This window comes from Megascapheus bottae, chromosome 9 (assembly GCF_031878675.1).
Source record: "Megascapheus bottae isolate mThoBot1 chromosome 9, mThoBot2.hap1, whole genome shotgun sequence".
NCBI lineage: Eukaryota > Metazoa > Chordata > Mammalia > Rodentia > Geomyidae > Megascapheus > Megascapheus bottae.
The window spans coordinates 3,342,213-3,369,937 of NC_143517.1; the positions used below are offsets into that span (position 1 = coordinate 3,342,213).

At 36.2% G+C, this 27,725-nt stretch overlaps 1 protein-coding gene across 1 annotated transcript in view; it reads left to right on the forward strand.

Annotated features, from left to right (window-relative positions):
* The window catches only part of Sntg1 (syntrophin gamma 1), a 774,750-nt gene that overhangs the window by 574,337 nt on the left and 172,688 nt on the right, over positions 1-27,725 (forward strand). The window contains exon 12 of the mRNA XM_090338807.1: positions 8,864-8,993. Within this exon, the coding sequence (XP_090194933.1) occupies positions 8,864-8,993 (130 nt within the window). The remainder of the gene's footprint in view (positions 1-8,863; positions 8,994-27,725) is intronic.

Below are 27,725 nucleotides of genomic sequence, written 5' to 3' on the forward strand. Positions count from 1 at the left end.
AATGCATGAAGAAAAATGTCTGCCTGTTCCACACAGACACCAGTATTTTCCACCCACCGAAAGGAACAGACCTTGGCATGGCAGTCATTGGAAATATTCACACCTCCTTCAATCAATTTTACATCAATTTAGCAATGATCTCCTAAGTTGGGAAACTCACTCTGCCAGTGTTCCTGTTGTTTTATTTGTCAAATTTTGATATATTTATTTAAAAATTGAATTCCATTTTCATGTGATATTTCTTGTAGCCAGAACTTGGGTATCCGGGTGCTGGTGGCTCATGCCTGCAATCCTAGCTACTCAGGAGCCTGAAATCTGACGATCTTGGTTCAAAGCCAGCCTAGATACAAAAATCCGTGGAACTCTCATCTGCAATTAACTACCAGAAAACCAGAAATGGTGCTGTGTGTGGCTCAACATAGTAGAGCCTTAGCCTTGAGCCCAGGCTGCGGATGTGGAGGGGAAGGGATGGAGAAGAACTTGAGTATTTGTGAAAGACTGGAAAAAAATGTAGGAGTAATATTGGCAAAAGTATATTTCTTTTAACTTCATGATTAGATAAAGAAATTCTGTGTTATACAGTGTTAAACAACGTACTGTTTTTCCTTTACTTAGATACTAAGACTTTCAAATTTGGGAAGCAAGGTATCTCTTCAGAGTGAGAGATAGGCAGAATTCAGAAATAGAATGACAGATGCTAGGGCAGAGTAGCTGTGGGGAACAGATTATTAAGCATAAGAAGTGTAAAATTACTTACATGTGTGCATGTAAATTCAACATATGTCATGTTGACATCTGTAAGGAAAGAAAGATGAGCAAGTATATAGGAAGATCTGTGAATCCTGGATCCCCAGACACCTGATAGTATTGGGACTTTTATTTTATAAACTTAGCATTGATAAGTTGTTCGAAGGAAGTTTAATTTTAACATGTCTATTTATGAGTATAATGCATCTTGATCAGAGTTACTTCTGAAATCATTTTGCTTCCACTTTCTCTTTCCCTTCCTATACAGTGTCAAGAATTTCTGTTTTACTTTTACGTTGTTCATTACATTTGTCAAGGTGGACTGTTACATTAGGAAGAAAATGTTATACATTTAATGTAATTGGAATTATTCAGAATTGAAAGTGACTGATTAAATGTAGGTGATGGTAGATCACATCTGTAATTCTATCTACACTAGAAGATTTTAATTGGAAACCATTCTGGCATAAGCTTCCTCTCCTATTAACTACCAAAACCCAGAAATGGGTGTGTGAATCAGGTGGCATAGTGCCAGCCTTGAGCCAAAATGCTAAGGGACAGCATTCTTCTACTACTAGAAGAAGAAAAAAATTAAAGACAAGTAGAAATCCAGGTCCTCGAAAATACTATGTGAAAAACATAGAATTGGTATGAACGAACATGAAGTCTTATATGTATTGATGTAATATGAGTAGATTTGTTTAATGAATGAGGAAAATTGGAAAATATAACATAGAATAGGTATGCTTATTTAGTTACAAGGGAAAGGAAGATGTTACAGTAAAATACAGAATTATAAGAATATACCTCAGGTAGGGGTCTGTTTTGAGTGACAGCAGATGTCATTTATCAAACGCAGAGCCTCGGTGGAGGACAATGAAGATTAAATTTTATTTCATTTTTTTCTTTTTTTGTACTGATCCTGTGGCTGAACTCAGGTGCTAGGTCCTTGAGCATTTTTGCTCAAGAATAACACTCTACCCCTTGAGCCCTATCTCATCTCCAGTTTTTTGGATACTTAATTGGAGCTAAGATTCTCATGGACTTTCCCACCCCAGCTAGCTATGAATCAGGAGGCTCAGATCTTAGCCTCCTGAGTTGCTAGGATTATAGGTAAGGGTTAAAGGATCCTTGGTTGATGATGATTATTTTTCATTAAGTACAAAGTAAAGACTGACCACTGTTTACACAATGTACAGTAGGAAGTCTTTCTTCAGGAGCTTGAACTTACGCTATTGGTCAGAATGCACTGTAGTTATAAGCTGATTTATTGTGCTAAAATCCCTTCATACAAATGTTTTAAAGATAATAAATTTCTCAAAGAAGGATACTACATAGCAAATGCACACACAGGCTTAGTTCCACAGAGGAAAATATAAAAAGTATTTCAAGAAAGCACTGGGAAGTTTGGGGAGCATTTGAGTGGGGAAAACTCAGAGTAAACATGGGAGTTACAAAAGGCATTGTGGTTTGGGACTACAAGGCATCTTGATGATATATTGAATTGAAACTCCTTTGTATAACTTCTTAAGAATAATAAAAATGAATGAAGGAATACATAAATGTTATCATAGATGGAGTTACATGTGAGTTAAATTCTTAAATGCTGAATTGAGTCATGACCATTAGAAACATCATAACATACATTTTTAAGAGAATGCTATGCATTCAGAAGCCTGGTCCATAAGATTCAAAACAGAACATTAATACAAACAAGACAGGTGCTGTATTCTTCATTCTACAGATAGAGAAATTATAAGTGAGAATTGCATGTCAGTAATTCCCAGAAAATCAGGGTAGGGATAGAAGTCATTCAAAAGGGAGTGAAGGAAGGACTGTTACAGTTGAAGAGTACGTGTTTTCTGTAAGGAATGATGACTCCTTTTAAATCACAAGGAAGACTGATGGATAAGGCTTAGAAGATAGGTAACAAATACAGTTCGAAAGGAACCCTTATGAACTTCAATAAGCACTTTTATATTTAAAGTTGGAAACAATACTATAAGGTGGGGTGCTGTCCTGGGGCTTGAACTCAGGGCCTTCACACTGTCCTTGAGCCTCTTTATATTCAAAGCTAGTGCTCTAATCACTTGAGCCACAGCACCACTTGTCTTTTGAGTAGCTAGGATTATAAATGTAAGCCCCAGAACCAAGCTCCCTTGAGACATTTTGAAGAAATAGGAAAAGATTATATTATGAAGAGGGTGTTTATCATCACCATTATTGTATTATATAATTCAGATTTGTATAAGTAATCATTCTGAAAATACTCATCACAAAGAAATAAATATTTGAGATGAAAAAAATACTATAAGGAGCAATAAAAAGAGGGGCTTAAGGGAACACAACCATAGCAGAAAGGACTCTGATTCCACTTCTTGTGAGTTGAACTCAGTAGGAATTAGAGTTCATAATGAAATCATCAGCCTGAGAATGCACGTTGTCTTTCTTTCTTACCTCTAATATCACCACCACCAATTAATTGTCAGATCCAATAAATGCTCTGAATCTAGGAAATTCAAGTCACTTCCATTTCCTCTGTGCATAAAGCCTTTATCCAGTGATCGATTATTATGAGTTTTCACTTCCATACTGCAATCATAGCCTTCTCTTGTCTCTCCTAACCTTTGTTCCCTTTCCAGCCTTGTTAAGCAGCACAAAGAGATACTTCTAAAATACAAATGTGATCTTTTCATTCCGAAGCTGAAATGTTAACATTGGTTCTCTCTAACCTCAAGGTGAGGTAAAAATGTCACAGCCAGATTTGCAAAGCTTATGCCGATCAGGTCTTGCCTGTTTCCTACAACATATGTTCCTTCAAACATGAATAGCGACCTGATTTTCTCTCAATATGCCATGCATTTCAGGTTTCTGATATTTATTTGGGGATTAATTATCCTCTGTCTAAAGTTTACGCTTTCCTTTGTCTCCACCAACTCTAGTCATTTCATTGTTTGGCTCTAAAACTCCCTAGTAATTTTTACTGTACTCTGTCTATCATTATCTGGTTAAAAAGCAATTACTGAATCAAATGCTTCCTAATGCCTTTAAAAATACGTTAAACTAATTGTTTTATTCTACTTTGACTGATACTCTCTAACCTCAATTCCGTGTCATCTCATATTTATGAATTACAGTATCCCTCTAACTTTTCTGACACCATCCTCCATGACTCACATATTTAACCACGATGCTCTTTCTGCAAAGTTCATTCATGACACTTTGTAGGCTTCATACTCCCTCTAAGACTGAAAGAGCCCTTTGTGTATTAAGGTAGATTCTTCATGCTGATCTTTCAGCATGTATTCATGGGAGTGGCAAACCAGTAATTACAAAGTTACGTATCTTAGATTCTGAAATTCTTGTTCCATGTGCACAGTATTTTAGAGTTTCTCTTTTTTCTAGTTCACCTCTCATGAACTCATCCTACTACATCTGCCTTCATATGGTATAAAATCAACAGTGAGTCAAAACATGAAATATTAATGGCATTAATTAGAAATGTAAATGTATTCATGTATATGCATATGTTCAATTAAAAACTGTTTATGAATTCTTACTGGAAGCAGTGTAATATTCATACAAGGAAGACTAATTTGTATTTTAAATGAGTACAACTACTCTGAAATTCAGTAATAGTTCAGAATAGTTCTTATTGCCAGAGCAATGATCAAGAATCCTTAGCAAACTGTCAAACCATTACACAGAGTGGAAAATCAATTTGAACTTAAAACTTAAGATAACTTACTCTGTAGCTATATCACTAGTATTTCATGCAATTTCTGTGTCAAATTAACCATCATTTTGTATATTCAAGACTATTCTTTTATTATCATGAACATTGATGTCTCATAATACAGAATTTATAAGTTATCAGGCCTTTTCATTTTAGATTATATAGCACTAAATAAGTTGAAACCACATGATGAATGACTACTGTTGTTGAGTTAAACACGTATCTATCTAAAATTATGAATTAGGAAAGTAATATAGTTGTGCTGAAGTGTTTAATGAAATGCCAAGTCTTTTTGTTGTCATCCTCAGCAAAATGCATGCTATGGTATCCATTGTCATTCAGTCATTTAGAGGATCTTTATTCATGGAGCTGCTATACAATGGGGAAGTATCTGGATGCTACCAACTACTGAGGAAAATAAATAGATGAATCTATATATCAGATCATTCTAGTCTTTCTGTGGGGGAATCGAAAGCACAGAAGTGAATTAATTTACCAAAACTCTTCTTTAGTTTATACTAGAGAGAGACATTTGATGCCAATATATGTAATCTTAATGAACCGACCGTTTTTCTTATTTTTTTGCACTGGTCTTGCACACAAAACACATAACTTACGGTGTGGTCATTGACCCTAAGTATTTTTTTCAAGACTACAGCTTGTATCATAGTTTTGCTTCTGATTTTTTGTTTCTTAATTGAAGCTAAGCACCTCACAGATCTCCTGCCCAGATTGGCTCAAAACTGCCATCCTTAGATCTCATCCTTAGTGGCTCAGGTGTGAGCCACTGGCTCCTGTCAACCAGTCCATTTTTGTAATATGTCATGTGTTCTGAAAGAAACAATTCACAAACTTCATAGAAAGGTTTCTATCAATTTCAAAAGCAATATGGAGTGTAAATTGTTTTGTGTCCAGTTAGAGATTCATATTTATAAAAGTTGAGGATTACTCTATGTGGGAACTTTGCAACCCTTACAGTTGCATAGCCTACAGGTTTGATTTGAATGCAATCAATTAATTGGCTAAAAATACCTAGCTTTCATGATTTATTTAAAATAGGAACAACAAATATGTTCAAAGCATGCTTTAATTGGTTTTTCAAGTCAGAGATTGGAAAGAAATGAATATTACTAACTTCAAATTTGTTCTTGTTTTCTATGAATGGATGGACTTCTGTTTGATTATTTGAAATGTTTTAGTTACTGTTGAACCTCAGAATTAAACCTAAAGAATTTACATGTGCAGTTATAATATTCTTTTCATGCTCAGTTGTTTATACTGTAATCAATTTCAAAGGAATACATACTACATATATTTCCTATTTCCATGTAATATGTTTGTAACTAAACATACATGTTATATATACAGACATATGTATCTCTATCTATCTATCTATCTATCTATCTATCTATCTATCTATGTATCTATCTATCTATCTATCTATCTATCTATCTATGGATAGAGAGTGATAGAGAGAGAGAAAGAAGAAGAAGTACGTATATAGAGACATTTATATCTGACTTCAGCAGAAAGAGATGTGTTATAGCCTGAGAATCAGGTCCTTGAAAAATACTAAAAATTCTCCAGGTTCAAGTGGCTCAGTGGCTCATTCCTATAATTGCAGCTACCCAGGGAGAGGTCACAATTCAGAGCCAACCCAGGCAGTAAAAACTGTGAAACTCTCAATTAACCATTGAAAGCTAGATGTGGAGCTGAGACTTAAGTGGTAAAGTGATAGCCTTGAGAAAATAAAAGTTCAAGGACTGTGCACAAACCCTGAGTTCAAGACCCAGGACTGGAAAAAAATAAAACAAAACAAAATAAACAAAATAAAACAAAACAAAATATTAACAATTTGATTGTAGGGAGCCTTTCATGCAGAAAGACCATCAGCTCAGTTCTGAGGCTGCAATAGTTTAAAGGAGAGAGAAAGGCTATAGCTTAAGTGTGAACCTAAGATAGGTATATATTTGGCTTTTCTTTTATTTCAGGAAGTAAATAATTCCTAATCTCTACAAATACCCAATTGCAAAATTCAGAAATGCCTGGAAAGATTTTCACTCAGAGGGAGTATTTGAATTTTTATGTAGCATTTTGAATTCTGAGCTGGAGTTTTTTTTTCCATAATTACTTAAGATTTAAAAATACCTTGTGCCTTTTTAAAATGAATTGTGTTGTACACCAGGGAAGTTATCCAGGCTAAGTCATTTGGTCAGCTTTTATTCATTTCTGGATGTTATCTATGTCTATTCATTATATTTATAGCCAAACCTTGCAAGTACTTGATATAGACAAAAATGTAATAAACTGCTGAAGATATTGACGGCAAAAACGGAAACTTCCATAGTTCTTTCGTGAACAATGAATGAGGATATTGTTTAATATTCTGTGGTTAACACAAATGCCAGTCATAATCATAGAGGTCCTTGGTCTGGTACTTGCAATTTCCAAAGAAAGAATTTTTTGAAAATTTCAACACTAACACAAGTAGAAAACATGACCATTTAAGACTTTAACCCTCTTACTAATGGGGTTGTTTATTTCTTTGAGGATTTGTTTTTACGGGGCTTAATTTTTTGAGTGCTAAGTCTATTCTAGATTCAAGGTTGTCTGTTGTATGGCTAATGAATGTCTTCTCCCAATCTTTGGGCTTTCTATTTAACTTGTTAGCTACATCTTTTGCTATTCAGAAGCTCTGCAGTTTAATGCAATCCCATTTATCCAACTTCAATTTTCTAAACTAAATGCCTACAAACTTCTCCAAAAAGGATATATGAATGGCCAATAGAAACATGACAAAATGTTCAACATTGTGGCCATAAAAAATGCAAATCAAAACTATATTGGGATTCCACCTCATCCCAGTTAGAATAGCAATTATCAAGACAACAGATTATTATTATTAATAATAATAATAATAATAATAATAATAACAGATGCTGTTGGGGATGTGGCCAATAAGGAATGCTACTACACTGTTGGTGGGAATGTAAACTGGTTCATCCACTCTGGAATGCACTAAGGAGGTTCCTAAAAAGGCTAAATATAGAGCTCCCTTATGACACAGCAATCAAAAAAATGAACAGATACAAAACCATACTAAATCTACAAGCACAATTATGTGCATTTTAGCATTATTTACCATAGCCAAAACATGGAGTCAACCCAGATGCTGATCGGTAGATGACTTGACCAAGAAAATGTAGTGTGTAGTCATCATAGAGTTCTCAGTTTCCATCAGAAATAATGTCATTATCCCATTCATAAGGCAATGGTATATCTGGAAAAAATATTAAGTGAAGTAAGCCAGACCAAAAGGAACAAATGATGCCTGGTGGATCACAATCACTCAACAGCTGTGTACATATGATCTTTTAAAATGATGATAATCTAAATAAATTCTAAGATATGGAAACAGAGGTTTTTTTTGTTATGTTTTGTTTTTTCCGTTTTTTTTCTTAGTGGACTATATAAAGTTATGTATTTTTTCTTTCATTTTCCTCTGTGATTTAACCCCTGTTTCACTTTTTTGTTTTGTTTTCTTTTTATATCCTTTGTATTATATTACTTTATCTGATTTGGGGACAAAAAAGGGAATCACAGAAATGGGGTGACATAGGACAAAGGGTAAATCAATGCAACAATGATAATCACAAGACATTATGTTCTAAATATATTTTAAAACTTGGGGGCAGGATGGGAATTGTGAGGGAGAAAAAGCAGGAGAAAAGGAGGGAAGGAGTGGCACTATTCAAAAAGAAATTTACTCATTATCTTATGTAACTGTAACCCTTCTGTACAATAAAAAGAAATTCTACAAAACATTTTTGAAAAGAAAACATGATCTTGAAACTTAAGAAGGAGACTGGAGGTCCCAGCTTTCAGCCATTTTTGAGAAGATGTACAACTTGAGTACAACATGGATCAGAACTGACAACATACTACAGCATGGGAAAGTCAAGTGAATTTTTAAACAAACATCATATGATCTTTCCAATGTGAGTCAGAAAATGCATCAGCAAATGCCAAGATGACAGTAACCAAAATTACAGAATATGTTTAATCTCATATTTCATTGGAAAAAAGAATACTTCTAGAATTTCTTACATGAGCTGCTATTTACATTTCACATTTTGTTCATATTTACTTGAATCTGAGGATGCCTCCTACTTGCTTGAAATTATATCTAAGTCAATGCATGTTGTTCACTCCAAAAGCAGAGGCATTTATAAAGAGAAATGATCACATGTGAGCTGGGGATCTGATGTTTATATAGAATGAAAGAAGAGCTTTTTCCTCAGATACTGTCATGTGTTGATATACAGGAATAGTATGAGATTTTGATGTTTCTTTTTTTCTTTTCTTCTCTTGTTTCTGCAGGCAGAACGCCTTTCAAGTGGTTGCTGTGGATGGTGTCTGCAGTGGAATTATTCAGTGCCTCTCCACTGAAGACTCCATTGACTGGCTACAAGCAATAGCAACTAATATTTCAAACCTCACAAAGCACAATGTAAGTATGGTCTCAAGGAGAAACTATGTATCTGGCTAGTAGGATTTCTGGACTTTGTGACATTTCTTAATATGTACTTAATTTCCCATCAACTGCTTGGTGTTCACTCAAGAAGGAATCCTTTCATGTCTCTTGTGAAAACTCTTCTAAAACACTTATTAGAAAAAAATTAACTTTATCCTGGTGTCTCGGTATGTTATCAGTTCAAGAATTGTGCTACACACAAGATTTCTTTCCCAAATATTTGAGCTATCTGCTTCAATTATGTACTATGTAAGAATTTCATGTAATAACCTTAATATACTGAAATCAGACACTCAGGCTAATTCATAACTAAATTTCAAAAAAGTGATTCCTTGATTTTAGAGTTGAGTTGTTTAAGACTGTGGATGCCATTGTGGACAGAGTTAACATAGAGACTGGCATCTTTTATGAGTTTGTAGGCATAAGAGAGATATCATTGTAAATCTAATAACTTGCATAGTAGAGGTGGGTCTCTATGTTAAGGAATTAATCTTATAATTTATTCATCTCCACAACTTCATCATTTACTTTGTAATTATAACACATTTTTCTCCCCATATTACCTAAAAAGTGTAGTCTAAAATTATATACTATAAATCTCACTTCATAAAAATGTGATTTTCTGTGTGCTAGGACTGAGGTTTGAACTGAGGGCCTGGATACTATCTCTTATCTTCATTTTCTGAGGCTGGTGTTCTACCACTTGTTCCATACTCCACTTCCAGCTTTTTGACTATTGACTGGAAATGAGTTTTTTGGATTATCTCCCGAGCTGTATTAAAATACTTATCATCAGATCTCAGTCTCATAAGTACTTAGGATTATAGGCATGAGGTACTGGCACCCAGTCATCTAATTAATTATTGATGCATTTTAATTATATATTATATCGAAATATAATATATCATATAACATATGCTATTAATATGTATTTTAAAAACTCTGCATAACCCACATCTTTGTCTTTGTTCACTCCTCTTCCTGCAACTCTTCATGGACATGAATTTCTGTGAGGAAGAAAGCCTCACAGAAATTCAAAAGTCTAATATATATGTGTGTACATATGTACATATGTACATACATACATGCATATGTGTATGTATATATTAGACAGTTATATAGAAATAGGTTAAACTTCACCAAGTTGTAAGTGTACAAAGTTATATTTATGTCACTGACCTCCACTGAACCTAGGTAACTGCTGAGATGTTGATCTGAAACCTAAGGAGGGAAGCAAATATAGGGTTTCTTGTTGTTGCTGTTGTTTTATTTGTTTGTTTTGTTTTTGCCAATCCCGAGCTTGAGCTCAGGGCCTGAGCACTGTCCTTTGACTTTTTCAAGGCTAGAGATCTACCACTTGAGCCTCAGCACCACTTCCAGCTTTTTTCTATGTATGTGGAACCAAGGAATGGAACCCGGGTCTTCTTGCATGCTAGCCAAGCACTCTAGGCCAAACCACCACTAGGCCAAACTCCCAGCCCCCAAATATAGGATTTTTAAAAGTAAGATAGTCACAGCTGTGAGGTCCATATTTCTTGTTTTCAAATCACAACTGTTTTGAACAATGCCATTATCCTATGCATGTGTGTTGATGGAGTGCTCTAGTAGTGGATAGTCAAGAAATATACATTCAGTTTTTCCAGAAAATCTAGAAGGTTCTTTCTACCCTCTCATTCACTTTTGATGTCTAGAGTTTGAGTTTTCGCAATTGAGGTTTCCCATCTCACCTTGTCCTCTGACGAAAGTCTCTTAGTGTCTGAATTACAACCATGTGATACCAGTGCTTTCAAAGGGGTGTGCAGTTGAACTGACTCATTGTTGACATATCCTTCTATAACACCCATTCTCAAGACTTGGTGTCATATTACCTTTTGAATTGTAGTGCTTTTAGTGTATGTGGAATTTTATCTCACTTTGATATCAGTAAATGTAGATGAATATTTTTGTGATTCCTGAATAGATACAAATACTCTCATGTCCTTATTAAGCTTCACCCAATGAACACAGATCTGGCCATGCCTGGCTTTGGCAAGAAGAATGATTCTTCAGGTTTTGCTAGTGTGGTATTGTTTTGCTAGAGCTAAAGTTTGGACCCAAAGGAAAACATGAAGGGACAAAGGAATTCATTATTTCTCTGTGGATTGTGCTTTCCCCCTTATATTGCAAGAATCTTTCTAGGTATAACCCATTCTATTAATATTGACTATTTTATTGAAGCAATGATTTGAAAATATCCTCTTGTTCTACATGTATGACAAAAGGTATTTTTTAAAGAACAATATGTTAAGCTTTAAATCGTTAAGATTTTCCCTGTACTTAAAATACATTTTCAGTGATATAAAATCATATAAACTCCCTCATAAAATCTATTTCTATGAAATGCCTCATCAGCCATATTGACAGAGTTTGAAAATTCATTACATGGATTAAATAAAAGGGAAGCCTAGCACCTGTGGCTCATGACTCTATGCCTAGCTACTCAGGAGCTGAGATCTGGTAGATTGTAGTTTGAAGCAGGCTAGTCTGGTCAAAAAAGCGTGGGAGACTCCATCTCTAGAATAACTGGGAAATTGCTAGACTGAAGGTATGAATCATGTAGTACAACATCAACCAAGTAAACCAACCTCTTATGCATGTAACCCTGAGTTCAAAACCTAGCATTTTCAATAGTAAATAAGTACACAGAAGCAAATGCCATTCACCTCTGTAAGCCTAAGGAAAGAGATGAGCCTTCCATACAGTTATACATTATGTCATCTATTTGTTCTTTCTGTTTTTTGTTTATTTATTTGTTTCCCAGTGGTAGGTCTTGAACTCAGAGCCTGCGCACTGTCCTTGAGCTTTTCTCAGGGCTAGATCTCTACCTCTTGAGCCATATCACCACTTCCAGCTTTTTCTATGTATGTGGTACCAAAGAATCCAACTGTGATTTTCACACATGCTAGGCAAACACTCTACCACTATGCCATACTACTGACCCCTCATTTTGCTTTCATTCTATTTAATTTCATATCTTTTTATTCTTGTAATCACCTCTTACTGAAAAATACATGTAAACACAAATTGCTCTGATCTATGAAGTATTATACAAATACTGAAAACTTAGTGGTAAACTATGTGAAATATGTAAAAATGTGAAAGTAGCATTTACTTTGGAAAAGGCATGAATATAGTCAGATACCGGTTTGAGCTCTCCATTTTTCTTTCTCTAAAGTAGATATATATTGTAAAAATATGTGTATGTAACCTTTTCTTCACTTGCCATATTCTGAGACAATGAATAACTTTTTACCTGCTAGTAAGTTCAAGAACATAATGGGACAAATACATTGGAATTATACAGACTAGTACTAAATAAACCGGCGCTGGTGACTCATGTTGGTTATCCCAGAGAGTCAGGAGGTTGAGATACAGAGGTTTGGAGTGCAAGTCCTAAGCAGAGAAAAATGTATATGTGTTGTAGCTCATAAAAAACATATTTGAAAGCTGACAACACACATAAAACAAAAGGTATATATGTTTTTAGAAAATGATGTGTCAGGAAAGATATAAAGCATACTTACAGGAATACAATGAGTGACTAGAATGAAGATATTTGAAATCAGAACATTTTAGAAACTGTTTAATAACGATTAATTTTTCAGTGTAGAGACAGAAGACACATAGCAAGAGAATAGCAAGAAAGACACAAAACAAATATATGCCATGTTAAAATTACTGGAGTAATATTTAACTATGCTCTTTCTTCACTAACTTAACAGGATTGTTTGATGCATTTGTGATATTCATATCCTCTGTATATAATTTTACACTGAAGAAGAGAGTGGATTTTCACTTAAAGGTTTTAGCAACCCACATTTCCCTCACCCCATGGCAGAAGGTCTGGGGTCTCCTCCATAACCCCCACCATACAGGATTACTGCAAAGGCCCCTGATGTGGTAGGCTAGCTTTTCAGAGCTTCAGATGCCCATGATATTATCTGATTACCATAGGCCTGCTGGAACATAAAAATGAGAAGAAAGAAGAAAAGGGTAAATAAAAAAGGAGGGTGAGAGAGAAAAGAGGGAGTAGGCAGAGAGGGAGAGAGGGAAAGAGAGAGAAAAAGAGAAAGAGTGGTGAATAGGAAAAGCAGGGCACCATATTACTCATTTTACTTTGACTCCTTTCCCTGGTCTTTACCATAAATACTCTATGTGCAGTGGGAGAACACAACAACAATGGATTTAATTCTTCTTTGATACAACTGAAAAACAATACCTAATTTTAAGAGAAAATAATAAAAAGTAATTGTATTTGAAAGTAGCTACAATGCTTTGGAAATGTCCCATACAAATCTAGGGGAAATTAAGTCATTTTCAGACAAACATGACAATAAAAGAAAACATGAAAAAGTAAGAACAGATGTTTGGAAACATCTTTTGGGTAGAGAAAAAGTCAAATAATGGAACAAAACCAATTTATGGTGTTTGTGTGAAGTGGTAATTTTTTGCAACATTCAGATAAGTAGAATAAAAACAGACAACAAAAATTCAAAGCAAGTAAACACTAAATGATGTCACAATGTATGATTCATTTAACAAAGAAATTTACAATTTTTCAGATTATATACCTTCCAGATTGCAAGAACAAATGTAATACAAAACGGGTGCTCATACTACAAACAAACCGAAGATCACGAAACTAGGAGAAAGATATCAAAGCAAAATAGGATGTTAGAGAAGCAGGAAACATATTGATAATAATTTAGATCAAATATACTAATTATAATAAACTGAACTAGATCATGTCTGAACAATGTAGTTTTACATACAAGCTAATCATTTCTATATAAAAATGCTCAGAATGAAAAACAGTATATACTTTTTTTCTTTTTGAAGAGAAATTCTAAAATAAAATGTTGAATATCGGAAACTTCCAAAAACTATAATGCTAATAATTAAGTTTAGAAACATTACTCACTTCAAGAAGCAAGCATATTACTAAAGATAGATTATATTACTTCAGAATAATAAAACAATTCATTAGTAAAAGAAGTAAATGAAAATGTTGAGACATGTAAATTAAAACTATTGATCATGTGCATTATAAAAGTAGACTGAAGGGAAACAAAATGAAATCTACAATCCCAAAACTAGAATCACAATGTATCTAAGGGCTGTCCATAAGGAAATGGAATGTGAAATATGAATTATGGAATCAGAAGAAGAAAATAAGATTCATGCTCAGCCTTCACTGTAAGTGGTAGATAGTCATTACCATTTTATTTTACCATGGGTGAGCAGGTAATTCTCAGTGCTCTGAGAATTCACTCAGTTAAGCATTGAGTGAATGTTGGCTTTCTCCCAGATCCTTTCTGCCAAAATTGTCCTGCTGAGAATTTTTACCATCTACTATATATCCCATGAATGTTCCTTAAATGTTATGTGTCCAAGGAGGAAGATAAGTGCATGTATTTTAATTTTTCTTTTCTAGCTTTTTTCTCTCATTTTATTTTTTTGTTATCAAGGTAATGTATAGAGGTGTTACAGTTACATTTTTCAGATAGTAGGTGCATTACTTCTCATACACTGATACCCCTTCTTTTGTTTTTGTCCCCATTTCCCTCCCCACCCTCTCCTAATCATCTTGTTTTCCACTTTCCATTTCCTATTTCAAATAAACAAATAAATGCATATACAATATACTAGGTAACAGTATGATACAATAACAATATGAGATTAACCAAAGGGCAACAAAAGAGAAGAGAAATAACATAGTACATTAAGAATAGCAATCACCCAAGATAAAGCTCTTGTTTCCTATTCTAAAGATATTTTCATCTTTTCTACTTTTTATAACAAGTTACAATCTGGAAAAAATTGAAAAGGTTATTATTTTTGTTGTTATTTCAAATATATGGCATGAAATTGGATTTGTTTGGTCAGATTTTGATTGTAGCACACTGTAGAAGGCAAAATTAAACTCCCCTCAAGCCAACTGTATTTTAATCTCTCTAATCCTAATGTGGCACCCACCCCATGACAAAGAAGCATTAAGGTTGAAGATATAATTAACATTGTTAATCAACTGATTTTAAAATAGGGAGATTAGCCTAAATTTCCCAAGTGGGTTCCAGAGTTTTCAGTGTCTTCAAAAATAGAAGAAGGTACAGTATTAGCACAAAACATGACAGTGCAAAAGAAACCTGGTATTACGGCAAAGGTTGTGAGAATGGGAAAAGGAAAAGGTGCATTAAAATGCAAGAGGTCGAGTTGGTTGCTTTGGCTTAAGCCTGTAATCCTAGCTACTCAAGAGGCTGAGATCTGAGGATCAAGGTTCAAAGCCAGCCTGGGCAGAAAAGGACCTGAGATTCTTATCTACAATTGACCTCTAGAAAATGAGAAGTGAAGCTTGGCTTAAGTGTAGCCTTAAGTTGAAGAGCTCAGGAACAATGTCCAGGCCAAGTTCAAGCCCCATCACCCCCCCCCCCCACACACACACACACACAAAGCAAGAGGTCAACAGAAACAGAAGAGTACGTTTTCTGGAGAAGCTCAAAGTAATATACTTCTGACAACACCTGGATTTCAACCCTGTGTAACTCCCTTTAGAAGTCAGACCTACAGAACTCCTAGATAGTAAGTTTGCATGCTATTTATGCATATATTCATTGATACATTAAGTTGGTAGAAACAGTCAGAGAAAAAATTGACAACTTCTTTATATGAACTATAGAAATATTTCAGGATCTTGGTATATCATATCAAAAGAAGAACACCAGTTCCAAAAGAAGGGGCATGCTGCTTTCAGAAAGCCAAGTAAACAAGCACTCTATAGGTTGGCAGTTCATCCAGGTTTTATAATTAATTAACTGTTCTGATTAATCTTGAACAATTGGCTATCTTGAAAGGGGTTAAAATTTTATCTGAAAAAATCAACCAAAACACCTGACCAAAGCAGAAACACGTCAGAAAAATAATTCTTACTCAGCTGGTGCTCTATCATGTGAACCAAGCTTCCAGTCCTTAGAATAGTAATTTTCATAACAGGAGGTGACTTAACTAAAATAGCTTCTTCTAATATGAATTCCTTACAATCATAATGCTTCTGTCAAGCAATCACATTGACAGAAAAAGATTCTAACTCCTACTGTTCTCACTCTTTTATTCTTTTCTTCAAATCTAGTCAGCCTGTTCAGCTGTATCCCTTAGGATATTATATTGATAATAGTTATTTGTTTGGTGAAGGCAGTTTCAGTACCTGAACAAAGAGTATTATGAAAGAAACATAGCAAACAACCAGTCATTACTCTGAAAATAATCACTAAATAGATAATTATAGATAAAATTATAATTTTCCATTTTATAGCCATTTTAATGTAAAGCACATAAATCAGTCATCTCTGAGGTTTAAGCTAGGTCATTTGCCAAAGTGGTCACTCCTTTGCACAGCTTTTGCACAGCATTGGCCTCATTCCCACTACAGATTCCTCTTTTCAGCTAATATACCCAGATTCTCTGATGTTATCCTAATGAACAAAACATTTACTGTTTATGACAAATGTAAATTAATCCAGTCTACAGTGCACTATCAGAATAGAATGCATGCAGAGCCTGCATGTGGATTCTAGATTTCAGCTCATTGAGAACGCTTCTTGGGACCACCCCCAATAGCATTTACATAATATTAGGGTTGAATTATCTGTGAGAAATTATTTCTCTCCTTACCAAATACAAGGTATTCACTTGACACTAATCAGACCTATGAAATGCTAGGGTGAAAAGTGTGGCCAATGAAATCAAAAGCACAGCTTCCACTCTAGTTGGAACCCAGTAGTGTTCTGCATTATTAGAGGACTTCACTACATCTGAACAAATCCTCAGAGATGCTAATTGTTTTGGTGCTTCCCTTTCAGGATTTAGGTGCCTGTAAGTCAAATTTAACTAGGTACTGTTACTATCACCTGGTAAGAACTCTTCGTAGTTTGCATATAAATTACAGGAACCAAGACTACCCTTCTAGAAGTTTTTACATCTACAGTATGTTTGGTAGGGTCAGATTATGGTAGTATTTTTCATTTTTCCTTCTTATAGGGATCTTGATTCAGGTGTAATGGGCCCAACCTAATTCTATGACTGAAACAAATGTCTAGGTCTTGAGCAGGTCTTGATATGGTCCTTCCCTGGTAAAATCAAGTCTCTTCTAGATTTTTCAATGGAGATGAGCGGGAAATGCAGGAAGGAGGGGTTTGGTCCAAAGACCTTACAAAAAAGTGAAGTAAAGGAGAGACCCAGCACAAAGTTCTTCAGGCAATGTTAAGTTTTCCAGGATTTGACTCGCAGGTGCCTGTGGGAAAAACGTTTCCCTTTGTTGTTGCTCAGACCTCATGTGTTCCAAATCAAGACCTGATTAAGCACAAAGAACTAGCCAGTTCTTAAGTCGTTGGCCTGAATCATAGTTAGGTGACACCCATCTTCAATTACTTAAAAATAATCAGCCAGAAAAAGTTCATTTACTGTCTTAAAGGGGATTTACAGTAGATCTGGTCTGGCCTAAGTCTTATATTTTACTGAGTTCAGGAAGTTATGGTTGATAGTATTTAACAATTGCCCTCTCATTAAGAATTTGTGGGAATTACACAGTCATTCCAGGTATTAAATCACGCTTTCTTTTTTTTTTATTGTAATTAGTAAAAGGGTTACATGATATTTGCCAGATAGAAGGTGCATTAATTCACATACATTGATATCCTTTCACATGCCTTGGTACCCATTTCCCTCCCCCCCTCACACCCCCCCCACCCGTCTTGGTAAATCACGCTTTCTTTTCTTTTTTTCTTCTTTTTCTCCCCTTCTCCTTTAGCTATCAGGTATGATCTTGACTGTTACTTATTTCCTTTCCTCATATCTTTTTCATATCTTTCTTTCTTACTGATTTTCCAACTCTATTTTAAAATTTATATTGTAAAATTCCTTTTATAAACCCTTTAAAATACACTTTATGTGGAAAAAATTAATATTTTTGATTAAAGAATTTATTAACATTGATTGTTACATCATATTTCAAATGACAAGTTTAACAAACAAATATTCCAGAAGGGAATTTCTATGTACAATCACTGGGACTTAGTTTTTAGAACGTAATCCAAATTAGGCTAAGAGTTTGTATGTCATAGAAACATTTATTTATGAAATAAAACGTTAAGTCTATAGAATCATAGGTTTTTATATCTATATAGTATGTTTATATTTCCATTACCATGTCCGTAGCATTGGGTATGCAGATATTGAGTCCTGGTTCTTGTACTCTTTGGATTTAATAGAAACATATTAAGGATACCATGCGCCTTTTGTTTCTTAGGTCTTGACTTGCCTCCCTCAACACGATTCGCTCTATATTCATCCACTTCCCTGCGAAAGCCATTATTTTATCTTGTCTGTTGGCTATGTAGAATTCCATTGTGTGTGTGTGTGTGAGTGTATATATATATATATATATATATATATATATATATATATATATATATATAAATCACATTTGGTGTATCCATTCATCAGCTGTAGGGCATCTGGATTGTTTCCATTGCCTGGCTATTGTGAATAGTGCAGTGATGAACATAGCTGAGCAGGCGTCCTTATCATATCTTGGATTATGATGATCAGGGTAGATGCCCAGGAGTGCTATGGCAGAATCATATTTTCAGTTCAAGAAACCTCCACACTGCTTCCAGAGTGGCAGAAATAGTTTACATTCCCACCAGCAGTGCAGTAGGGTTCCTATTTCTCCACAACCCTGCCAGCAACTGTCATTGTCTGAGTTCAAAATCTTGGCCATTCTTGTTGGGGGTAGGATTGTTTTGATTTGCATTTCCTTTATGACCATAGATGATGAACATTTTCTCATATGCTTTTCTGCCATTTTAATCTCTTCTTCTGATAAGTCTCTCTTTAGTTCCCTTGCCCATTTAGTGAATGGTTTGTTGGGTTTGGGGGGGGGTTAGTTTCTTGAGTTCCCTGCAGATACTGGATATTAAGCATTTGTCAGATGCATTATTGGTGAATATATTTTCCCAGTTGGTTGGCTGTCTCCCTACTTTTGTGACTATGTTTTTATCTGTACAGAAACTTTTTATTTTTAGGTAGTCCTATTTATTGAGTCTCTCTACAATCTGTTGTGACTCAATTATTCTGTTCAGGAATCTTTTGCCTATGCCTATGAGTTCCAGTGTCTCTCCTACTTTATCATGTAGCAGTTTCATGGTTTCCAGTCTGACATTGAGGTATTTGATCCACTTTGAGTTAATGCTTGTGCATGGTGAAAGCCTAGGGTCAATTTTTAGTTTTCTGAATGTGGCTGCCCAGTTTTGCCAGCACCAATAATTGAATAGACTGTGTTTGTTACACTGTATATCTTTGGCTCCTTTGTCAAATACAAGTTGCCTGTAGGTATGTGGTTCTATTTCTAGGTCTTCTATTCTGTTCCACTAATCATCTGGTCTGTTTATGTGCCAATACCAAGTGGTTTTTGTTATTATGACTCTATAGTAGAGTTTGAAGTCTGGTATTGTAATACCACCAGCATTGCTCTTTTTGCCTAGAATTGTTTTTTGGCTATTCTAGGTCTTTTCTTGTTCTATATGAATCTTTAGATTATATCTTCTATTTCAGTAAAGAATGTCTTTGTTATTTTGATGGGGATTGCATTGAATTTGTATATCAGTTTTGGCAGTATAGGCATTTTCACTATGTTGGTTCTCCCTAACCATGAGCATAGGATTTCTTTCCATTTCCTAGTGTCCTCTTTAGTTTCTTTTGTTAGACTTTATACATTTCATTGAATAATTCCTTTACATCTTTGGTTAAGTTAATTCCTAAGTATTTTATTCTTTTGGGGGCTATTGCGAATGGGATCATTTTCTTGATTTGGTCTTCTGTTTGTGTATTGTTGGTGTACAAGAAGGCTACTGACTTCTGAAGGATAATTTTGTATCCTGCCACTTTGCTAAAGTAGTTTATTAATTCTAGTAGTTTTGGAGTGGAGTTTGTTGGGTCACTCAAGTAGAGGATCATGTCATCTGCGAATAGGGATAGTTTAATTTCCTCTTTCCCTATGTGGATCCCTTTGATTTCCTTTTCTTGCCTTATTGCTCTGGCTAAGAGTTCCAGCACTATATTGAAGAGAAGTGGAGAGAGTGGGCAACCCTGTCTAGTTCCTGATTTTAAGGTAAATGGTTCCAGTCTTTCACCATTTAGTATAATACTGGCTGTAGATTTGTCATATATGGCTTTAACTATTTTGAGGAATGTACCACTTATTCCTATTTTTCCAGTACTTTCAACATGAATGGATGTGATATTTTGTCAAATGCCTTCTCTGCGTCCAGAGAAATTATCATATGATTCTTATCCATAGCTCTATTGATGTGATGTATTACATTGATTGATTTGCAAATGTTAAACCAGCCTTGCATCTCTGGAATGAAGCCTACTTGATCATACTGTATGATTTTTTTAAATTTGTTTCTGGATTCTGTTGGCTAATATTTTATTGAGGAGTTTTGTGTCTGTGTTCATTAGAGAGATAGGTCTGTAGTTTTCTTTTTTTGTTGGGTCTTTCCCTGGTTTGGGGATGAGAGTAATATTAGCTTCATAAAATGAGTTTGGTATTGATCCTTCTGTTTCAATTTCTCGGAAGAGTTTCAAGAGTATAGGTGTTATTTCATCTTTAAATGTCTTGTAGAATTCCGCAATGAAACCATCTGGACCTGGGCTCTTTTTGGTTGACATTTCCCTGATTGCTTCCACAATTTCGCTGTAAGAGATTGGTTTGTTCAATTTGTTTACCTCTTCATTGTTCAGTGGGTAGCCTATATTTATTTAAGAAATCATCCATTTCTACTAGATTTTCTTCTTCTTTGAATATAGGCCCTGGTAGTACTTATTCATTATGGACTGAATTTCTTGGATCCCCATGGTGTCTCTAATCTTGTTTATTTGAGTCTCTCCTCTCCTTTTTTTTATTAATCTTGCCAGGTTTCTGTCTATTTTGTTGACTCAGAGAACCAACTTTTTGATTTTTCAGTTTTGTGTATGATATATCTTGTTTCAATCACTGATATTTCTGATTTTATTTTTGTTATTTATGTCCTTCTAATTGTTTTAGAATTAACTTTTTCTTGTTCCTCTAGGTGTTTCAGTTTTTTTTAAGTTATTTACATGCTCTTCTTCTGTCTTTTTTAAAAATTTTTTATTGTAATTAGTAAAAGGGTTACATGATATTTGCCAGATAGAAGGTGCATTAATTCACATACATTGATACCCTTTCACATGTCTTGGTACCCATTTCCCTCCCCCCCCCACAACCCCCACCCGTCTTGGTTTTCCCCCCTTCCCTATCAAATTTCAAATATCCAAATACAAATAAATTCAATATATCAGATAACAAAGTGAGATACTATACCAATATGAGATAACCAAGGGACAGCAAAGGAGATGAGAGACTACATAGTACATTAAGGACAACAATCATTCATTATATGGCTTTTGTTTCAATATCCTGGAGGTCCTTTCAATTAGCTTCACATTATATGGCCTTATGTATCAAGATTTTGCTCTATTGCAAATCTCTGCTAGTAGAGCCCAAGGTTTCTACTGATTATGACGAATGAGGGAAACCATTGAGCCTAAGTTCCTTTGAGTCTGGCTTACTTCACTTAATATGATTTTTTCTAAGACTTTCCATTTCCTAACAAATGGGGCGATGTCATTCTTTCTGACAGCAGCATAGAATTCCATTGTGTACAAATACCACATCTTGTTGATCCACTCATCAACTGAGGGACATCTAGGTTGGTTCCATATCTTTGCTATGGTGAATAGTGCTGCAATGAACATTGTTGTGCTAGTGGGTTTAGTATGTCCTTGTTTCTGGATGTCTTTTTAATATGCGCTCCTAGGGTGATAAATTTGCCTCTTAGAACTTCCTTTGTTGTGTCCCATAAGTTCCTTTGTGATGTTTCTGGATTGTCATTACTTTCAAGGAAGTTTTTAATTTCATTTCTGATCTGATCTGTAACCCAGGAGTTATTCAGAAATGTGTTGTTTTGTTCCAAGTGATTGAATGTTTTTTGACTTTGATTGCATTGTTCAGGATTAGTCTGACTCCACTGTGGTCTGATAGGATGCATGGGATTATATCAGTCCTCTTGTATCTGCTTAAGTTTTCTGTATGAACTATTATATGATCTATTTTGTAGTGTGTTCCATGTGCCGCTGAGAAATATGTAAAAAGTTTCACCGTTGGGTGGAAGACTCTGTGTGTATCTGTTAAGCCCAGCCGGGCTAGTGTATCATTCAATCAATGGTGTCTTTATTTAACTTTTGTTGAATTGACCTGTTATTTGTTGAGAGTAGTATTGAGGTCTCCCACAATGATTGTGTTTGAGTCTATCTTGTTCTGTAATTCTAGGAGAGTTTTTTTGATGAATTTGTGTGCTCCCGTGTTGGGGTAGTAAATGTTTATAACTGTAATATTATGGGCATGGATTGTACCCTTTATTAATATGTAATGGCTGTCTCTATCTTTATGTACTGATTTTACTGAGAAGTTAATTTTATCGGAGATTAAGATTGCTACTCCTGCTTTTTTGCATGGTACATTGGAGTTGAAAATTCATTTCCATCCTTTCACTTGGAATTTGTTTCTGTCTTTGGCAGTGAGGTCGGTCTCTTGGACGCAATTTATGGATGGGTGGTGTTTCTTAATCCAGTCTGCTGCTCTGTGTCTTTTGATTGGATTGTTCAGCCCATTCACATTTAGGGAAATTATGGAGAAGTGGTCAGTGTCCATTGTCATTATTTCTTTTTACTTCTTAGTTTCTTTCTTTCTCTTTATTTTTCCCTTTTGTGTTTAATAAGTTATAGATATTTGCTTCTTGATGGGGGTTCTTGATGTTCTACAATTTGTTCTCGATTAATTAATATTTTTGTAATGCTTGTTTAGTGTGCACATATTCATAAAGCTTCTGTTTGGAGTTAAATATTCTTGTTTCTCCCTCAAATGTAAATGCTAGTTTTGCTGGATATATCAGTCTGGTTTGGCAGTTGTTGGTCTTCAGGACATCAGTGATGTTTTTCCAAGCTTTTCTTGCATTTAGGGTTTGCGTGGAAAGGTCTGCTGTAATTCGATTTTTTTTCCCACTGTAGTTTAGCTCTTCTTTTTTTTGTGGCATTTAAGATCAATTCCTTGGTATTCGGGTCTAGTGTCTTTACTATGATATGTCTAGATGAGTTCCTTCTAGGATCTTGCCTGTTTGGAGTCCTGAAACCTTCAATAATGTGAATATTTTCCCTTTTGAAGTTGGGGAAGTTCTCTGGTATGATTTTTGGTGAATAAGGGTTGCATTCCTTTGTCCTGGAATTCGCTGCCCTCATCAATCCCTATTATACGAAGATTAAATTTCCTGGCTGCATCTGCCAGGTCCTGGAGTTCTCTCTGGTGGATTCTGACTAATATTTCCAGGGTGGCAATTCTCTGTTTCAGCTCTTGTGTTTTATCTTCCGTTCCTGATGTTCTATTCTCCATCTCAGTCAATCTGCTGCTTAGTGCCTCCATTTTTGCTTGAATTGTGGACACTGAGCTGATCATGCTTGCTGAGAGTGTATTGAACTTTTCTTCCACTTCTCTTTTGAATTCGAAGAGTTCCTCGGAAATTTCTTGCTTTTGATTTTGGAATTCTGCCTTAATTTTATTAGTCATGTCCAAAATCATCTCCTTGATTAGAGTCATATTTCGTGTCTCTTCCAGTATCATTTTTTGGGATGGTGACATACATCTCTCTCGTCCCTTCACTCTTGTTTCCTTTTGGGCTTTGTGTGGGACTGTGATTATTTATGTATGTCGTAATTCGTCTTTGCCCTCTCCTAGTCATCAGGAATTGTTGTTGTAGTCGCTCTGTGTTTGGTAGGTGGCGGTCTTTACTTGGATTGGGACCGGTGGTTGGTGGTTCTCAGCCAAATTGATTCCGCTGCTGACTAGGTCAGTTTGCAGTTTTTGCAGGTGTTCGGCCTGTTCTCAGAGGCTGTATGCGAATATAAGACTAGCTCTCAGCCCAACCAGTGGCCTCACAGTGGGCCGTGGGATGGATCTGCGTGCTTCAGTCTCAGCGAGCTGGGTGGATGGTTGATTTTCCTACCCTGCTTCCAGAGGCAGGCCCCAGTCCAAGGGTCTGGGGTTTTGGAGTTTCCAGAAGCTCTCAGCTAGACCATCTGGTTTCCAATCTATCCCCAATGGCGGGGCCTAGCTGAGGACTTGGGCTCCAAGGTGGAGCCACGCCTTTCTGATTCTCAGAAGGGGAGCTGCCCTTCAGTTCCCTACTGCGTTTCCACCTCTTTGGCCAAGATTGTGACTGTGGAGGGCCCCTTGGTGCTGTCTTGCTGGAGATTCCCAACAGGAGGGTGACCGGCTCAAGATTTGGTTGGGACAGATGCTGGCTCCTCGACTCCCACATACCCCACCCGCTGTTGGAAGGCAGGGTCTCAGCGCCCCCCAGTCTCCAGTCAATGGCCTGGGGGGGGCTGTTGGGGGAAGGGACAGGATTCTAAATTCCTTGCCCCCCTGCCCTTTCCAGTCTTTCTCGGGCGGATGGGGTGGAAGGATCTGAATTAAGTTCTATAGCACGCCACCAGCTCTGCTTTCCTGATGGGTTTGGGGACACACTGGGCTACCTGCTGGGCTATTCACTCCTCTGCATTTGGCTGTGAGCTCTGTGGTGTTGGTGAATCATTCACTCCCCTCTGATCTCAGCCGCAGCCTGTGCTCCGCATCTGGGTTCGGTTGCTGGTTGGTCATGTCTGTGCTGGTTCCTGAGTCTGGCTTCTGTTGCTTGCTGGCCCGGTCTATGCTGGTTTCTGTGGCGGTCTGGGCTTCCTGGCCCAGCACCCTCCTCCAAGGCTTTCCCAGCTTGGCGTCGAATTCTTTGAGAAAGTTGGATTTAAGCTTTTTCTGGATTTATTTTCTGGTTTGAGTCCTTCTCCGTTGCTTCTTGAGTTTGTTGTTGTGGATTTCTTAAGGTAGTTGGCTCGTGGGATTCTCTGGTTCTCTCTTTTTGTGGGAGAGAGCTAGCCTGCGTCCCTATTGTCTCGCCACCATCTTCCAACCCCTGCCAAAATTAATCTTCTTAAAAAAATTTTTGGCGTCCGGGGAGTGGGGGATGGGGGAGGTGTGCCCAAATTTGTACTCTGAGGTTTGAATTCTGGGCCTGGGTACTGTCCCTGAGCTTTTCAGTTAAAGGCTAGTGCTCTCCCACTTGAGCTACAGCACCACTTCTATTTTTCTCGTGGTTAATTGGAGATAGAGTCTCACGGACTTTCGTAATCAGGCTGGCTTTGAACCATGATCCTCATATCTCAGACTCCTGAGTATACTAGTATTACAGGCTTGAGTCACTAGGGCACTACTGAAGAAAATCAGTCTTAAACTGTCTTTCTATGCAACTATAATAAAGTGAATGTATTCATTAAGACTTGTATTCTTTACATTAAAAAATTCAAAATGTAATTGTAAATTAAGTTTAAAACTACCACTTTTTTTTTTCATTTTGCTTAAGCCACACTTAAATACTGCATATGTTTTGGTGAGACTTGCTTGAGATAAAATATTATCATATAATTTTTTTTCTTTTTTTTGTTGTTGCCAGTCATGGGGCTTGAACTCAGGACCTGAACATTGCCCTTGGGATTTCTCAAGGCTAGAGCTCTACCACTTGCGCCACAGCACTACTTCCTGCTTTTTTCTATGTATGTAGTACTGAGGAATCAAACCTGGGTCTTCATGCATGCTAGGCAAGCACTCTACCACTAGGCTAGACTCCTGGCCCCTGATCATATAATTTTTAATTGATAACTTTCAGATAGTAACAATTGTAAAGATATTTACATACTCAAGCACACATATATAGTATAATTTAAAACATGAATACAAATTAATTTCTAAAATAAAAATTGGCATTTAGCTTATTCTCAGTTTCATTTTCACTGAACCATTGTAGTAATGTCTAAAGGAGCCTTCTCAGCTCTTTTTTTCTTGTTTCTTTTTTTTCTCCCTATTTAGCAGATCTCTGCGACTAAGTTTTCGTAGTCACTCAACCTTCTCTCTCCATTGGCGGTTCCTTGTGCTCCTCTTCTGTACTTAACATCTCTCCCCCTACTTGAGATTGTTCCTACATCTCCAAAGTGTTCTTCTTCCATGGTAGGAAGATAAAACCATGGATCAGGATTCTGGTTTTACTCTGTGTCTAGGACATGTCTCAAGTTACATACTTTAATCCTCCAAAATACCCAGCCATTATCACAATAGTTACAGCCTGATTTTTTACTTGTCCCACGCATGAGGCTATCTGGTTATGGGGGTGGGGTCCTCATGTTGCTGATAAATCTTGGAGTTCAGGGCTATTATCAGCCACAAAGGGGTCTAGGTTTAACTTGATCTGGAGACACTACCCCCCTCCTAAGCACTGGTTCCCAGGAACCCCAGAAGTGACACGAAAGGTCTGCATGTACAAAATTTTCTCAGGATATTGAGGTATTGATTAGGGTAAGGACACCAACTCAAAAGGAACTTGAAGAGGCAAAGTTATGGAGAGAAATCCAAGTAAACAAGCACACGTTATAGGTATTATGCTCAGGTTTTATCCCTAATGCATCACTGCCATTTATGCTGACTGATCAGATTTTAGGTTTACAGTCTTAAGCAACTGGCTAGTTTGGAAGGGGCTAAAAGTTTATTCAAGCAATAAACAAAAGGACATCTGGCCAAAGTAGGACCTTATCAGAAAAATTTGATGTAGCTAGTGTTCAACCACTTGGGCCACACCTCCAACCCCTAGAATAATAAGTCTCACAAGATGGAGCTTAACTAAAATAACTACTTGTAAGATGACAGCTATCTTAAAATCAGAGTGTTTATGTCAAGTGACCACTTTAACACAGGAGACTATAACTCCTTCAAACACATTTGTCTTTTCTCTTTAAATATACATTTCATTGTTTAATTGAAAATGACACATTCAGCATTTTCAGAATAACCATTAAATTCGCTTTCATAGACAATAACCCAACCTTTACATTATTCATTAGTTCAATTAGCCAGAATTTAAAGATCTTTTACAAATAACTCAAGATATTAGGAGATCAACCTATTGGAACTGCTGTATTTGCCCATACTGAAGGAAGAACTAACTGTATTTGGAGTTGGGATAATAGCATCTGTTAATCTCAGTGGGGGAAAAAAGCATGGTTGGAAGCTTTCAAATGCCACAGAGAAGAGAAAGGAGAAGAGATGGAAAGGATGGACGCAGAGAAGATTGCTGGTATCTGGAAATCCACCATGACTGAGGTCACATCTATTAAAGGATAGTAAATAAAACTATGGAATATTCTTAGGGTATTAGGATGCCTGAGTGTGATCACAGTTAAGTTACATGTGTCTTACTGGATCCTATGCCCTTTCATTTTCAGTACTTAATGCAATATGTATGGAGAAAAGGAATAATTCAATCCATTGCTCAAGAAGTTCAAGAAGGAAAGGTACCTGAGAAATGGAAAGAGCAAAATGAGAGAATCCCATTGAGCTATTGTAACCAATCAATTAGATTTACAGATACTCCTATGAAGTTCTATGTCAAATCTCAACAGCCAGCTGGCCTTATCTTGAGTCCCCAAACTAGTGCC